The sequence below is a fragment of the Myotis brandtii genome, unplaced genomic scaffold (assembly GCF_000412655.1).
Source record: "Myotis brandtii unplaced genomic scaffold, ASM41265v1 scaffold920, whole genome shotgun sequence".
Taxonomy (NCBI): Eukaryota; Metazoa; Chordata; class Mammalia; order Chiroptera; family Vespertilionidae; genus Myotis; species Myotis brandtii.
The window spans coordinates 187,224-204,808 of NW_005371792.1; the positions used below are offsets into that span (position 1 = coordinate 187,224).

The 17,585-nt window shown below is 38.4% G+C and overlaps 1 protein-coding gene across 1 annotated transcript in view; it reads right to left on the reverse strand.

The window, feature by feature from the left end:
* Positions 1–883: 883 nt before the first annotated feature.
* Positions 884–17,585, reverse strand: part of ATM (ATM serine/threonine kinase) — a 128,643-nt gene continuing 111,941 nt past the window's right edge. Inside the window, exons 55-62 of the mRNA XM_014532886.1 lie at positions 15,235–15,445; positions 14,137–14,286; positions 11,953–12,118; positions 10,067–10,153; positions 7,752–7,866; positions 5,149–5,212; positions 3,076–3,212; positions 884–2,968 (exon numbers count right to left, since the gene is read on the reverse strand). Coding sequence (XP_014388372.1) covers positions 2,785–2,968; positions 3,076–3,212; positions 5,149–5,212; positions 7,752–7,866; positions 10,067–10,153; positions 11,953–12,118; positions 14,137–14,286; positions 15,235–15,445 — 1,114 coding nt within the window. The 3' untranslated portion in view covers positions 884–2,784. The remainder of the gene's footprint in view (positions 2,969–3,075; positions 3,213–5,148; positions 5,213–7,751; positions 7,867–10,066; positions 10,154–11,952; positions 12,119–14,136; positions 14,287–15,234; positions 15,446–17,585) is intronic.

Genomic DNA, 17,585 nt, shown 5'->3' on the forward strand with positions numbered 1-17,585 from the left:
CCACGGTTTGGTTTATTTGCATATTAAGCTTTTATTATATAGGATATCACCCCAATAAATTCAATTAAAAAAAGGAAAATAAACATGTGGTATACTAACTTCACATTTAAGATACCAGGATCTTCATATTTGTCATATTCTAGTACCCATCTTTTAGACTTTAGAAATGTCAATTAGATTATTCTCTAGGCCAGTGGTCAGCAAACTGCGGCTAGCGAGCCACATGCGGTTCTTTGGCCCCTTGAGTGTGGCTCTTCCACAAAATACCAACTTCTGCACATGGGCCACGAAGTTTCAATTACACGTGGTATTTTGTGGAAGAGCCACACTTAAGGGGCCAAAGAGCCGCATGTGGCTTGCGAGCCGCAGTTTGCCAACCACTGCTCTAGGCCCAAAGAACATTCATTTGCCTTTCGTCATGGGGTAATTAAGAAGTACTCCCAGCCAAAACCGGTTTGGCTTGGTGGATAGAGCGTCGGCCTGCGGACTGAAAGGTCCCAGGTTCGATTCCTGTCAAGGGTGTATACCTTGGTTGCGGGCACATCCCCAGTGGGAGGTGTGCAGGAGGCAGCTGGTCGATGTTTCTCTCTCATCGGTCGGTGTTTCTTTCTCTATCCCTCTCCCTTCCTCTCTGTAAAAAATCAATAAAAATATATTAAAAAAAAAAAAAAGAAGTCCTCCCAGACTGTTTAGACTGAGATGCGCCTACCTGGCTGGTTCTGTGCAGCAGGCTCCCCAGTTCACACCCTTTGTTGACTGCCTGGCCCAGACTGAGCTCTATAAGGGTGGCTGTGCCCTCTTTGCTCACAGCTGCTTCCCTAGGACCCGGCACCATGCCTGGCACACAGAACACTCAAAGATGTGAATAACATAAGTCTTAGCACACATTTTTAGAATTATTTATTCAGAAACAGTAACAGTAAAGAAATACATTCAATAGTCCTAAAATAAATCTATATAAAATATATAATTTCATTAAGGTGCAATTAAAATGTGAAATGGCATTATATCTCTATATTTCAAGCCAATACACTAGCATTCCATATTTTTAAAGACCAGCTTACTTAAATCTTTAGTAAGTTCAAAGTTTTTTCGTTTTGCATTTATTTGCTTTAGACCATTTCAAATTCTTAGCATTTCTAAGTGTACATATTTTAAGTGTATGCTATAATAACCATGGAATTACGTACCTACTGATGAGGGAGATACTTTGGGGTGGTATGACTAGCACAGAGAATGGTGGGGTGGCTATGATCTCCTTGATCTGGACAAACTGTTTAGTCTCAATTTATTAGCTTTTCTAGTAGCTTCTCTACGTGGTTTCCACTGCCAACCCCACTAACCTATGGGTTTCTGCTTTAACATCTGTCTATAAGGGAAATGGTGAAACCTTGGACTTGCAGAAGGCAGTGGGTAGGAATAAAACACACCTCCCTTGCAGCCCAACATGAAGTTGGGACACATGAGGAGGGCAGCCTCGGGGGAAGGGAGGCCAGGAAACATTCTGCCCACCAGCACAGGAGGACACTGAGGAAGGGTCAGTCTTGGCCTGGGTGTCTCCTCAGTATTTACACTCTGAGGTCTGGAATCTCCGAAGCCAAGAAATTAACATCCAGTGGTTCTTAGTCAGTAACAGCCCTGGGAATATGACATAAGACACACAATTTATCTCGAAGGAATTATTCTTAACGCAGGCCACGCAAGATCCCCCCAGAGAAAGCCTTGCTGAAAATAAGCTCACTTTTCAAACTTACAAAATACACGGGTAAACAGTCTACAAATATATATAAGGACCAACACACACAAACAAGAGGAACTTGATTTAATAGAGCTATTAGCCTATAAAACAGGGATGTTTAATTAAAGTGATTAGTGACACAAAAGGAACTGAAAAGTTTTTTTAAAAGGACATCATGAAACAACAGGCAGATCTGAAGAATGATACACAGCTAGAAATTAAAAGCAAGTTTTGAAAGAAGAAACCCAATGAATAATTTTAAAAGGAGATTATACAGATAGCTGACAAGATAATTCATGAACTAGAAGACAGAGATGAAGGCATCACAGAAAGATAAAGTAATGGAAAACACAGATGGGCTTAAAAGGTAAAGAGGATAGAATGAGTAGGTTCAATATACATCTTTTTATAATAGTAATCATACTTGAAGTTTTTTCTCCATACAACTTTTTTTATTCAGTAACATTGAGTGATCTTGCTACTAAAAACCCAAACCTATTAAATGCTGCTGTTTCCAACATTGTTTCTTATTTTTAAGGTTGTTTTTACCCTGATATATAGATGGTTACAATTTTGAATTTTTTTCTTCCTTTTATATGTTAATATAAAATAATTTTCATTCATATGTAATATCTGGGAAACAAATGTTAATTAAAACCAGTGGTTCTAATATAGAAGGCAGGAGAAACTGTCAGTGATATTCTGGCATTCCTCTGCTTCCATTTTCAGCTAAAGCAAAAATAAGTCAGTGACTCTACCGGAAATGATACAGGCATGAATTTGAGGAGAAAAAAAATAAATGTTTAGCCTAGAAGTAGAGCGTGAATGATAATTATTTCTAAAGTGTGCAAGTAGAGATGTCCCTTGAGACCTCAAAGCAACTTTAGGTGATTGAAGCGAGTATGAAACACTTTTTAAACAACACAGTAAGTAGTTTGCTTAGCTAATATTACTACCATATATTCAAAGTATGGAGGTGGGTCAAAAATAAAGGCCAACATATAACCTCTGAAGGTTGAATTCAAGGGTATTTCATATGCCAAAAATCACACCCAAGCTTTCCATCCTGGGAAAAGTCGGCTGAGGTTTTTGGGGTCCATGGCCTGTTGTATGAGCAAATTCACTTGTCCATCCACACTGAGCACAGTTCCTTCCTCCACTCCTTTTAGTTTCTCTTGTAGTCTCATCAAGACACGCTCAGCTACTTTGTTGAAACTCTGGTCAATTTCACTAATGACAAAAACACAAACGTGTTAATGAGGTGGAACAGTTCAAAGGGCCTGGGGAATAGGAAGATCTGAACAACTGACTATAGCTCTTTCCTAAAATACGCTCACCTGAGGTTTCGTTTGCACTCTCGGTCATCAGCATTGGGCGTGGGGTGAAGCTCAGTTTCATCTTCCAGCCTCTGCTGTAAATACAAAGCTTTCAGAGGATTCATGGTCCAGTCAAAGAGAGGATCGTACAGGAGGACCTAGACAGAGAGAACAGACGTATCAGAAGATCAATGTGCATTTTGATGGTATCGCTATAAACAGCATAACCAGTATTATAAACATAACAGCGGCCAGTCATACGGCAGTCGAGTGCAGGAGGGACAAACTTATTGCACAGGCTTCTTGTTTCCTTACGGAGGAAACCACATGAGCATAATGCTCCGGGCTTCTTATCCCGTTCTGGAGTCACTCTTCCTCCCTGGTGGGGGTACACCTTGACCCATGTTTCCTTACTGGGTGAAACTAACCTATTAGAAGGGATAAGCACCAGTCACTTCCTTTCCTTCTCTCTCCTGTCCTGGTTAAGGGCATGTACTCTGCAAGCCCCGTTCTCCCTCAGGTGGGACAGGTTAGTCATGGGAGGTGGACAGCACTAACAAGTCTATTTGGATCTCACTTGCAGGCCATGTTCTCCAACAGTTTTATCAGTAATAACCTGACATTTTGAACTCTATCCTATTCTAAGGCTTTTTCTCTCAGTTCCAACTTTGAGGGGAGAAAAAAAAGGTATAATTTATTGAAAGCTCCTAGGTCTAGTGTTGTGGTTGACATCTTAAGATACACATGGAGTCCGGCTGGTGTGGCTCCGTGGTTGAGCATCGATCTATGAACCAGAAGGTCCCAGTTTGATTCCTGGTCAGGGCACATGCCCGGGTTGTGGGCTCCGTCCCCAGTAGGGGGTGTGCAGGAGGCAGCCAATCCATGATTCTCTCTCATCACTGATGTTTCTATCTCTTTCTCCCTCTCCCTTCCTCTCTGAAATCAATAAAAACATATTTAAAAAAAGAAAGAAGAGAAGGAAAGAAAGAAAGAAAGAAAGAAAGAAAGAAAGAAAGAAAGAAAGAAAGAAAGAAAGAAAGAAAAAAAAAGAAACAAAAAAAAGAGAATGCATCTTTATTCAGCCTTGGGTACAGCCTTTTATTTAAATTATCAACATACTACTGGGATCCCCTTGGTAGCATAAATCTGTATTGCCACCAGCATTCCACAGATCTCCGTGGTTCATAAGGTGGACACAGGACCTCCCTAACAGACTGTTAATTTCACTCTACACAGGATACACCCACCCTTGTTGACCACAGGCTCAAAGGTGAGTGCTGGTGAATTGGACTAATTCTCAACCCTGGCTGCATAGAGTTTTTAAAAAATACAAATGTTCGAATTTGGTCAGCATCAATATTCTGTAAAAGCAGTACAGGGGATACTGAAGTCCAGCCAGGGCCAGCACCACCAGGTTAACGGAACAAAAAGCTAAAGGATGTGAGGGAGGCATGCCCAAGCTCCACGTCCCATGCTTCCCTGAGGAGGAAAGACTCCTCGTCTCTGCTGCAGATACTCGACCAGAGTGGTGAACGCCTGCCTTAGTTGCCCAGTTCTCGCCGGGGAAAGCTAAGGTCATGAGCACTGGAAATGTGCTCGACTTCCTCCCCTTCCTGCCCTGTTTAGCATGAGGCAGTGAGCCTGGTGCAGTGTGCATGCCCCAAGGTTGGACAGCAGGGAACACCGGCTGCAAGCCAGTTTGCACTGGCAGCCATGCCCCTCCACCACCAATGCTGACTCTGACCTCCATCTGCCAGACTAAATGGTTCTGAACCTCGGCGTGGGAGATAACTAATGATTTCTCTTAATCCTGCAATGGAATCCATTCTGAAAACAATACAAAACGAGAAGTCTAAGATATAAAAGTGCTGATTTATGTAATAAAGACTAGAGATGACTATTAGGCTGTAACACGGTAAGAAACTGGAGGGAACTGGAGCCATTCTAAACCACTATTCACCCATGTGTGCAAGCCCCTCCCCTCCTGCAGCCCACATCACTCCACCACATGGAAATGAGGCATCATCCTCAAATCAGTGACTTGCTAACAGCCCGACAGGTAGAGAAATAAAGACTTCCTTAAATATACTTTACCTCCACAATGGTTAACAGTGTTTCCTTAGAGTTTCTCATCACCTCCATGGTTTTCTCACAGCATCTACAAGCACATTGTAAATATGGGTTTTGTTATACACCAATGTTTTCAAATCCATCTATCTATCTATCTATCTATCTATCTATCTATCTATCTATCTATCTATCTTCTATCTTCATGTGTAGTATGCTGAGATTATTCTTTTTAATAATTTCCAAATTAATATCTCAAAGAGCATAGAACTTGGCAGAGTGGGCTTTCAATAGATGTTTCTAAAATTAATACAAATATATATCTAAATGGAACAGAATAGAGAACCCAGAAAGAAACCCACACTTATATGGTCACTTAATCCACGGCAAAGGAGGCAAGAATACACATTGGGGAAAAGACAACTTTTTCAATAAATGGTGTTGGGAAAACTAAACAGATACATGCAAAAATATAAAACTGGACAATTTTCTTGTACCATATACAAAAGTAAACTCAAAATGGATTAAAGACTTAAGTATAAGTCTTTAAAAGCCATAAAACTACTAGAATAAAACATAGTCAGTAAAACCTTTGATATGAATCTTAGCAATATTTTTTTGGAGATGTCTCTCCAGGCAGCAGCAACAAAAGCATTATGAAACTAAAAAGCTTCTGCACAGCAAAGAAAATCATCAACAAAACAAAAAGACAACCTAATGATATACCAGATAAGAGGTTAATATCCAAAATATATGATGAAATCAACTCACAAATCAGAAAACAAACAATCCAATTAAAAAATGGGCAGAGTACCTGAACAGACATTTCTCCAAGGGCATACACAGCAGAACAAAAGTAGGTTTACAGTTGTTTGTATGGAAACTAATACAATAGTTAATAAATAATACAGAAATAAATTGTTTTTCATAAATCTATCTTTGTCCCACTGGAAATTAATATATGATAATACAAAGAATTAAATCTGTGTTTTGCATACTCATAACTCTAAAACTACTTTAGCCCTACCCTGTACAGAGAGCCAACAAACATATGAAAAGATGCTCAACATCACTAATCATCAGGGAAATGCAAGTCAAAACCACACGAGATATCACCTCACACCTGTCAGAATGGCTATTATCAAATGTCAACAAACAAGTGTTGACAAGGATGTTGAAAAAAGGCAACCCTGTGCACTGTTGGTGGGATTGTAAATTGGTGCAGCCACTGTGGAAAACAGTACGGAGGTGCCTAAAAAAATTAAAAATAGCACTGCTATACAACTCAGCTATTCCACTTCTGTGTACTTATTGAAATAAAAACACTAATTCGAAAATATATATGCACCCCCTATGTTCACTGCAGCATTTACAACAGCCAAGCTATGGAAGCAACTAGGTGTCCATCAATAGATGAATGGATAAAGAGGATGTTATATATACACACAATGGAATATTACTCAGCAATAAAAAAAGAATGAAATCTTACCATTTGCAACAATGCAAAAAAAATACAACTGGATCACTCTTTTATATCATACATAAAAATAAACTCAAAGTGGATTTTAAAAACTTAAATATAAGACCTAAAACCACAAATCTCCTAGAAGAAAACATAGGCAGTAAACTCTTTAACATCAACCCCAGTAATATACTTTTAGATGTGTCTCCAGAAGCAACAGCGACAAAGCTGTTACGTAGATCTAGAGGGTAAAATAAGTCAGACAAAGAAAGACAAATATCCTATGATTTCACTTATGTGTGGAATCTAAAAAAACAAAATCAACAAAACAAATCAGAGACAGACTCATAGGAACAGAGAACAGAGACTGATAGCTGTCAGAAGGGAGGAGGTGGGGGGAATGAATAAAAAGGTGAAAGGGATTGAGAGGTACAAACTTCCAGTTATAATATAAACAAGTAAAAAATAAAATAAAATAAACAAGTCATAGGGATGTAATATACAGCACAGGGAATATAGTCAACAATATCATAATCATTTTATATGGCGATAAATTTTAGATTTATCATGGTGATCACATAGTAAGGTATATATATAAATGTCGAACTCTTACATTGTACACCTGAAACTAATAAAGTATTGTATGTCAATTATACTTTAATAAAAAAATATATATGTGTGAATATAAGAATAATACAATACTATGAAATATTTCTTTCAGTCATTAATTACTGTGGTCATTATTAGAATCTGTCCCATTAAAAATTGAGTACATAGACCTATGCAGGTAAAATATAGGGAACTGCACATTTCTTTTAGCAGGCACTGGAACTGGCTCATAAGCTCCTTTGGGACCGATTATATGCCCACCGATGAGCACCTGAGAGGAGTTCCGAACATTAAAAGGAAAGTTAGTCAAACAGAGGCATTGAAGATAAAGGTGGGCAGCTTCCAGAGGTTAGGAAGGACAGTACGTCTGATATATTGGGTGAGGTCCCAGGTGACCTGAAAGAAGGGGAAACAATTGCTATTCTCAGCCAGGGTCTCTTCCTTAGTGCTGGCAAAGCACGGGCATGTAATTCTAGCAATGAATTCTATAATCTATAAAAATCAACAACCCAAATAACTTTGACACCTAAAATCATCTGCCCTATCTTACATCACTTACCTTCTGAAGACACCTTCAACACCTGTAATGCCCATCCCATCCACAATATCTCTGGTGAGTCTAAAAGGCACTGTTTCAGGAGTAGGAAGGATTTTACCCTGTTCAAAAGCAACCCCTAAGAGAAAAACACAGTGAGGTTAGGAGGTTCCATAGCTAATTGACTTTCCTCCCAAATGGCACGTGAACTTTGTAGAGGCACCAAATACTCTGTCACCTATATCCTCTCAGTACTACAACACACAGTAGTTCACTCCATTTCTGCTCAGCCCAGCTTCCTCATCTCCACCACTGTTAAAGAAACATTTACTACTTCTTAACATAATTAGGGAAATATAGATTCAAGGATGGTTTTAAAAATGAAGTAGTTACAGGTAGAATTTAAAATGCAGAGTATATATATATATACATATATATATATAAATTTATATTTATAATATCTTTGATCTCTTTCTAATGGAATTAAATTTTATTCTCTCTTAGAAAACCATCTATGTGGATTACATTGTAGAATTTCTAATTTCTTAAAACTGTACCTTCTTAGAATTCTTAAATTCTACATTCTAATCAAGACCTCTTCTTCTATACACTTATTTAATAATAGTCTTCAAACTCATTGAGATTTCTAGTCTATTAGCCTCGCTTCCTTCCCTACTCAACCCAGAGTATAGACTACAAAGTTGATTACTCTCACTAGTACCTCAAGTCTCCTTGCCCCACCACACCTACCATTTCTAACTAAAACTTCAACTCCAGGGATGTTCAGGATTGGTGGAAGAAGTCATATGGAGACACTATTGGCTTCACTACAAATTTAGGATTCTCACCTTAGGAAAGTGACCCTTAAACTGCTTTGCATGTCTTTTTACTTCTCCCTTTCTACAACTCTTGGTCTCATTTTCTTGGTACTTGTTTTAGAATTTTATTGTTCTTTTAAGGTTGATTACCATCCCTCTGATTATTAGCAAGTAAACATGCCTTCTATTTCTCAGAAATAACAGAAGAGCAAATACAATATTCCTAAAATTCTCTTTCCCTCTAGCTTCTGACTTTCCTATTAGCACTCATCCTTTCCTCCTCTGAGCAGAAAAGCTCACATGCCTCCAATGGAAAGCCAATTCTATTGCGCATGCACTTTATAATTTCCCTTGCTGTTTTAATTTTATCTTTCCTGTATTTTATCAACATCTAACATGCCTCTCTCATATTAAACAAAGCAAACAAAAAACAGTCAAAACTAACCAAAAAAAAGGAGTGAATATGTGTCTCTACATCATCTCTGTGGCAAATTTCTCCCACCCTCCCCTCCCCTTCTAAACTTCTTGCGGGACAATTCCACATTCTTAGTCTATACATCTTTAACTTTCATTCGATCCTTGCCTTTTTACAGTCTCACTTCAACCATTCTATCCAAAAGTTACTTCCTAGGCCTCTAACACTGATTGTTAAATACAAAGGCCCTTTTTACTGCATTCATCTTATTTGACCTTTCTGTATCGGCCACTACGGAGCACTTCTTCCTTCATAAAAGTGTTTCCTCCAGATATGCCCCCCTCCTAGTTTCCATGACTTATTGGTTTTTCCTGTTTTTCTTCTGACTCAGCCTTTTCAACACCAGCATTCCTCACACCCCATCCTTGGTCTTCTTTATCACGGCTGATGCATGGGTTCAGAACCTCCTCCAGTCCACTCACTTCGCCTGAAACCTGTTTGCTGAAAGTTCCACGTCACTATGCTCAACTTCTTTGTTCTCCTATATAGTAAACTGCCTACTCCATCTGGAAATTGCAAAACTAAACTTACTGCTTCCTTATTCTTTACAAAACCTGCTCTGCTCCTTACTAGAAACTTCAGTTCCCCTGGAGCCCCCCTCCCACAGTTCCCACATCTAAGATCACTGGTGCAGGTTACTGCAAAAAAGTCCCCAAAATCCAATGCTCTGGACTTCACAAATGTCGTCCAAATCTTCAACCTCTCTTGTCTACACTACTATAACACCAACTAACCTGCCTTCCCGCAGCCAATAAATACTGCTCCCAAATTACCTTTCCAATAATCAAATGTAATCACATCTTGCTTAAATATATCATCATTTACTTCCCATTATTTAACGGATTAAAGTTGAAACTTCTTAGCTTGGCTTTTTACAGCCTCGTAGCAATCTATCTCTCATGCTACTCGATTACATGCAGGCTCTACTCTGGCACACTGACTGTCACCCCATTCCTATAACATATACATCTTCTTTGGTAGGAAAACAACATTTCTTGATGACTAGTTATTAAACAAAATAAAAATACGTATCTTTTATGACTTACCTAAATCTATATGTACAAGTTCTGCTGATTGCTCATTTATCAAGATATTCTGTACATGTCTATCACCAAGTCCAAGTATGTAACCAACTGGGGAAAAAAAACAAACCTGAAATCACTGATATCATCAATTTCTAATAACATATTTAGTCATAATTTCAACTATTATCATTGATTACATAATTTTAAGTAGCTTGGACTTTTTAGCCTACTTAAAGGAAAACATGTTCATAGCTGGCCATTTTGAACTGAAGTCAAATCTCACCAGCTATTTTCATTTATACTGCATTTTAAAACCCTAGATAACTTGCTAAAAAGTTTCCCCTTTACAAATACAGCACATATTTAAAAATATTAGTACTTTGACATTGGTGTGGTTAAAGTTGAGACCATTATTTACCAGGACCAAGTGCATATGCATTCACATATTTATTGAGTAATTCATGAGAAAATTCTTCATTCTTCAGTGAAACTTTCTTCTGCTTGGTTATATTTAACACAAATTAATCATTAATTCATTTAATCAGGTATATACCAAAAATAAAACCAACTAATTTCTATTTGTAAGACAGATTATGACATGACTTAAAATACCTTTAACCTAAAAAAAAACACTAGGTTGTTACAGAAAAGACACCACATAGGGAGTCAGGATGGCTCGCTCTGTCATTAACAGGGCCTACTTTCTTGTTTATAACCTAAATTAGTTGAATCAGATGAACGATCCTCAATGTAGAAAAGAAGAGAATTTCATAATTATCTACAATTTTTTAAAAACATACATGCCCTGCCTTCTTGGGGAATGGTCCCAAAGTGATGGAGGCAGTGGTCTTAAGTTAAAAGCCAGTGGATTAAAAGATAAAAGATCTCTGATGCTCTTGTTAGCCTGCACACTCTATGATTTTGTTAATTGCCCTATCTAGCCTTCCCAATCTCTTACAAATGAAAAAAGCAAAACAAAGTCAAAGTACACATTGGACACTGAATATTTAAATAGATATCGTTATTTCTATTCTAAAAAGAAAATCTTATTAAACAGAATCAATCACTGGGTGATAATATGGTATTACAGAGGTTCTGCACAAAGAACACTAATAATTAAAGGAAATAACTTACATGCAGTTATCATGCATTTTATTATTTTCCAAAGGAAATCTCAGAAAATAACACAGTGAACTCAGGAAGAGAAAAAAAACCATATTCACTATTAAACAAAAAAGAATAACCAGATTGTTTCTCTACCTTGGGGCAGGAGAATTCTCTCCTGCAAAAGCTAAGAAGAGCTACAACTAGAAGCTAAGAATCGGGATGAGCCCAGCCAGAATGGCTCAGTGGTTGAGGGTCAACCTATGAACCAGGGGATCGGGGCACATGCCTAGATTGCGGGCTTGATCCCCAGTCGGCGGGGCATGCAGGAGACAGCCAATCAATGAGTCTCTCTCATCATTGATGTTTTCATCTCTCTCTCCCTCTTCCTTCCTCTTTGAAATTTAAAAAAAAAAAATTTAATTTAAAAAAAATCAGGATGAGCCCTGGTTGGCATGGCTCAGTGGCTGGAATGTCGCTTATGCATCGAAGGGTCGTGGGTTCGATTCCCGGTCAAGAGAGCATACCTGGGTTGCGGATTTGATCCCACATGCTGGAGGCAACTGATCAATGTGTGTGTGTGTGTGTGTATATGTGTGTGTGTGTGTCCCTTCTCCCCCTCCTTTCCACTCTCTGGTATATACTTGATGAAATGAATTAATGATTTAAAAAAAAATCAGGATGAACAAAAAACTCAATGATCTAAAGATGAAAACAATTTAGTTAACAACCACTATCAATAACATCATCCCCTGCAATTAAGAATGTGGGAAGTGTGAATTTACTAAAATGTGTAAGATTACCAATAGAAGAAGTAGCCACACTGCGAGTATAGGCCAATCGTTTCTCAAACCAAACAGCTGGGTCCAAGAATTTTTCCATGCAGAAATAACGGAACACTGGTTGAAAATTCTTACAAATATCCATGAATGTTTCATATTTCTCTTCATAAGACTTCTTTTGCGCATCCTTTAAATAGATCAAATATAAAATTATTTTCTCAATATTGTGTTCAAGTAATTTAAGCCCACTAAGAGTGTCTATATGGAAAATAGTATGACAGACATAAAGGTAATAAAAAGATAAGGTATCTCTACTCTCAAGAAGCTAACACACTGGTCAGGGAAGCAATTAATAACAAGTTCTAATACCTTTAGGGTTTTCATATTAGTGGAAGGATGCACACTAACTTGCATGATCCTGTAATCTATGTGAAAGTAAACACAAATGACAAAGGTAGTTCCAGACAGTCTTAGGTGGTGTTATGGCACTAGGTACTAGGGGTGGGATAGGAAACAAAACGGAGGAAGAATGGGTCACTGATGGATGGCAAAGCAGCTGACAAGTGTCAGACCTGGCTTCTAACATACCTTCCTGAAGCAGAGCTTGTCTACTTCACTGGGCCTACTCTCACCTATGTGCTGATGACTTCCAAATCTCCACCTTTGGCCGGGACACCTTCATTAAGCTCCAGCACGATGTGCTTCCCAACTGCCCACTCAACATCTTCACTGGGATCACTTCCAAATCCAAACTAATCCACCTTCTCAACTGTGGCAAAGCACAGCCACTTCCTCTATTTTTTACACAGTAAATGGCCTCTCCGTTTACCCCAACACCCCAACCAGAAAACTGGGTGCTACTGACTACGTTTTCACCAATCCCACTTCTAATCAGCAACCAAATCCTACCTGTTCTGCCTACTTAATATTTCTCATATGTATCCCCTATTCTCCATTCCTATTGTTTATGAATCTTAGTTCAGATCCCCTGCCTCATGCCTTTACTCGGAATTTTTGAAAACATAACCCACAGTGCTATCAGAGTTATCTTTTTTTTTTTTTAATGTTTTAATTGATTTTTAGAGAGGAAGGGAGAGGAATAGAGATAGAAACATTGATGAGAGAAAGAAACATCAATGGCTGCCCCTCACTGGCGATCAAGCCCTCAACCCAGACATATGCCCTGACTAGGAACTAAACTAATGACCTCTTGGTTCATGGGTCCATGCTCAAACATTGAGCCACGCAGGCTGGGCCAGAGTTATCTTTCTAAAATGCAAATTTGATATTAACATTCTTCTCAAGGGTTCTCTATTGCCTACAGGACAAAGTGCACATTTCTTAGCATATAATGCAACCCTCTATTTTTTGACTAAAGACTACTGATTCAATATCCTATCTGCTCCTCCTCAAAGACTAAGGCTGTGCTGTCTTTAACTGCATGTTCACACCTCCTTCTCTTTGCTTGTATCTTCTTCTGCTTGAAGACAAATTCATTTACAAAACTTGCCTCAAACACCATCTCCTCTATGAAGCCTTTCTTGAATCGGATTCTCCCCATGCCCCATCCCAGGGAGAACTAACCACTTCCTCCTCTGTCCTGCACTGTACCCTCTGTACACTGAACAATGAAAGGAGAAGTAAGTGGATTTTAGAGTTGTAGAGACAAGGTTCAAATCCTTGCTCCACCACTTATTCGCTCATTGACCTTGGGCAAGTGAAGTTCTCTGCATTTCTTCTCACCTTTCAATGGGACGAGTACAATGATTAGTCATAACATCTGTGAAATTTCAGATTTGTGAAAGCTCACCTGGTACAGAGGAGGCATTTAATAAACACTGCTGAGAGTGAATGCCAAATGACCAGTGTAATGTGGCAAATGTCTTAGAAGCTCTCTATATTAGTTTCAGATAAAAATTATTTCATCATGGTTTTGTTTTAGTGTTTTGTTTTGTTTTGTTAAGAATTAGCATACATTGAAAAATATTAAATTTCTCATCAGACAAGGGTAGACATTTCAGTTTAAAAACCTTCTTTTTCCACTCATACAACCTTTTATTCTGGTGAGCTTTCTTTCTTTTACTTAGTATCATTAGCAATTACCTGCTGAAATTAAAACTGTTTATATTCTGTATGTGACAACCTTGAGCTTTAATAAACTATTAAACAATCCTGCAATAACTCATACTTTTGGGTGTCACTTACCATCATTTTCTTCTGGCATTGATAGGCACTGATATCCTTTGGCCTGTATCTTTTATGAGCACCATTCTCATTGTTAACAAGAAATTCACCAATAGGGACAGTTCCTGTGCACCATTCAAGAACACCACTTCGCTGAGAAAGGGGAACCACCTAAAGTTATAGATTAAATACCTTTTGATTATGGAAGGGCATTAAATAGCATATGGTAATCATTGAACTATCAGAGTCAGGGTGAAGCATTTTCTCAAGTTGTATTACAATTTCTCTATCCACAGGAGACAAAGTTCTTTGGAGGAAAGCTTACTCTTTAAGCTCAAAGAGTAAGATCTTCTGGCCTGCTGCTTAGACTTGAGAACCTGCTCACCTCTTAGTCTCCACGATTCCCTTGAGAAGTCAGTCCTGTTTATGATCCCCTTCATCACCTACACTGAGCCATACTTAGTTGGTTCCATTTGGAAGAGGAATTAGCCCTGTTTTCCTTATACTTTGTACTTTAAAAAAATGTTTTTATTGATTTGAGAGAGAGGGAAGAGAAGGGTTAAGGAGAAACATCAATGAGAGAGAGAAACATTGAGCAGTTGCGTTCCTTAGAGCCCCCACTGGGGGTTGAACCCACAACCTTTTTTGGCATACGGGATGATGTTTAAACCAGCTGAGCCACTGACAAGCGCAGTATTTCCTTCTTAATAGCACTTTTCTTCTTAAGAGTACTTTTATACCAGAAATAAGCCAAATGGTTAAAGATAAGGAAAAAATACTTTAGTTGATTATAAGAAACACCTCACTGCAGTTAACATTAATGAGTTCTTTTAAAAAAAGAAAAAATAAGCAAACAAAAAAACAATGTGGCTAATCAGAGATTGGCAATCTATGGCCTTGGACAAATCCCAGCCCCAGACTGCTTTGAAGAGCCTGTGAGCTAAGAATGGGGTTTCAGGTTAAAAGGGTTGTAAAGAAAATATAAAGGATAGATGACAGAGACCTTTTGTGGCCCATAACATCTCAAATGTGTACTATCTGGTCCTTCACAGAAAACATTTGCTGACCTCTGGTCTGAATATTACCCTTGGTGAAGCAGCAGAAGTAAAAACGAGTTACCTTGTATGTGCAGATAGTCAACTTCCTCTTCCTGGTCTCAGTGTTTCTCTGCAGCAATGTATTACACATCTGGAAAACCTGCTGCATGACAGCATCTTGTCTCAGGTCATCACGGCCCTTCAGAATAATAATAAAAAATGAATAACTAAGCATAGTTGATTTCTTTACAATAAAATCATAGCAAGAGACATCTGAGGACAGCGAAAGGGTACTCAGAAATCAATCTGGGCATCAGTGCTCCTCTTAAAGGTCTCTTAAGTAATTAAGACCTAGGCTATTCTTTCATAAGAAGCTGTAACACTGAGTAGGCAGAACAATTTAGAAAAAAGAATCCCCCTCAATTGAAACTTCTCCACCTGAGGGCAAGCTGCAAAAGAGCTGGGTGGGGCAACTGTTCTCTCTCTGCCACTCCTCAGTGAGGCCCAAAGAGCTTTTGAACAGATTAGGGAGAATCGCGATTCTTTCTGGTACATTCGCTAGCACTTGGGTATAGTGCCAGACTCAGCATATTGAAGCAAGGACCTTAAACTTGAACTAATCAAGAATAGAAGTAACAAATACCAACAACATATTTCACAGACCTAGAACAAACTCTCCACAAATTCATATGGAATAAAAAAAGACCCCGAATAGCCACAGCAATCCTGAGAAGGAAGAACAAAGTTGGAGGGATCTCAATACCAGATATCAAGCTATACTACAAAGCCACTGTTCTCAAAACTGCCTGGTACTGGCACAAGAACAGACATATAGACCAGTGGTTCTCAACCTTCCTAATGCCGCGACCCTTTAATACAGTTCCTCGTGTTGTGGTGACCCCCAACCATAAAATTATTTTCGTTGCTACTTCATAACTGTAATTTTGCTACTGTTATGAATCATAATGTAAATATCTGATATGCAGGATGTATTTAGGCAACCCCTGTGAAAGGGTCATTCGACCCTCAAAGGGGTCGCGACCCACAGGTTGAGAACTCAAACCATTATGCTCAATTAATATTTTGACAAAGGAGGCAAGAACATACAATGGAGTCAAGATAGTCTCTTCAATAAATGGTGTTGAGAAAATTGGACAGTCTTGCAAAAAATGCAACTAGATCACCAACTTACACCATAAACAAAAATAAACTCAAAATTAATAAAGGACTTAAATGTAAAACGGGAAACCATAGAAATCTTAGAAGAATCCATAGGCAGCAAAATATCAGACATATGTCTTAGCAATATCTTTACTGATACGGATCCTAGGACAATATCTTTACTGATACAGCTCCTGGAAACTAAGGAGAAAATAAACAAATGGGACTACATAAGAATAAAAAGCTGCATAGCAAGAGAAACCATCAACAAAACAACAAGAAAGCCCACTGCATGGGAGAACATGTTTGCCAGTGTTATCTCTGAATCTCTGATAATCTCCAAAATTTACAGGGAACTCATACAGCTTAACAAAAGGAAGATAAACGATCAAATCAAAAAAATGGGCAAAAGATCTAAATAGATACTTTTTTACCAAAAAAAAAATAGGTATAATTTTGACTGATTTACATAAATAATAATAGTAATTATCTACCCTTTTTGCTCCAAAGTGACTTTTTAAAAAATTATGTGCCTATCCTATCTTATATAATAAAAGGCTAGTATGCAAATAGACCATACGGAGGAATGACCGGTTGCTATAATGTACACTGACCACCAGAGGGCAGATGCTCAATGCAGGCGCTGCCCCCTGGTGGTCAGTGTGCTCCCACAGGGAGAGTGCCGCTCACGGCTGGCGAGCGCAGCAGCAGTGGCGGGTATTGCATGTTTTAAAAATTCTTGTAGCACAGCAGTGTGCCACAGCATACTAGTTTAAAGTCGCTGTCCTAGACTAAAAGCTACTCTGGACCCACCTAACAAAGTTTAAAAGTAAGCCTTGAAATTATCAAATTATTGCCAAGTAACATAACTACACCCAGAACAAAGCTAAAAAACACTTTAAAAATCTATACCATATGATCCAGCAGTCCCACATCTAGGTATTTGTTCAGAATAATTAAAATCAGGATCTTGAAGAGGTATTTGCACTTCTCTATTCATTGAAGCATTGTTCACAGTTGCCAAGGTGTGGAAGCCACATAAATGTCCATCGACGGATGAATGAATAAAGAAAATGTGGTATATACATATAATGGAAAAGAAAAACTGTCATGCAGCAACATAGATGAACTTTGAGGACCTTATGCTAAATGAAATAAGTCATTAAAGGAACAAATACTGCATAATTCCACTTACATGAGTTTTCTAAAATAGACTCAGAAGCAGAAAGAATAGTGGTTGCTAGGTGCTAGAGGGAGGGAGAAATGGAAAGT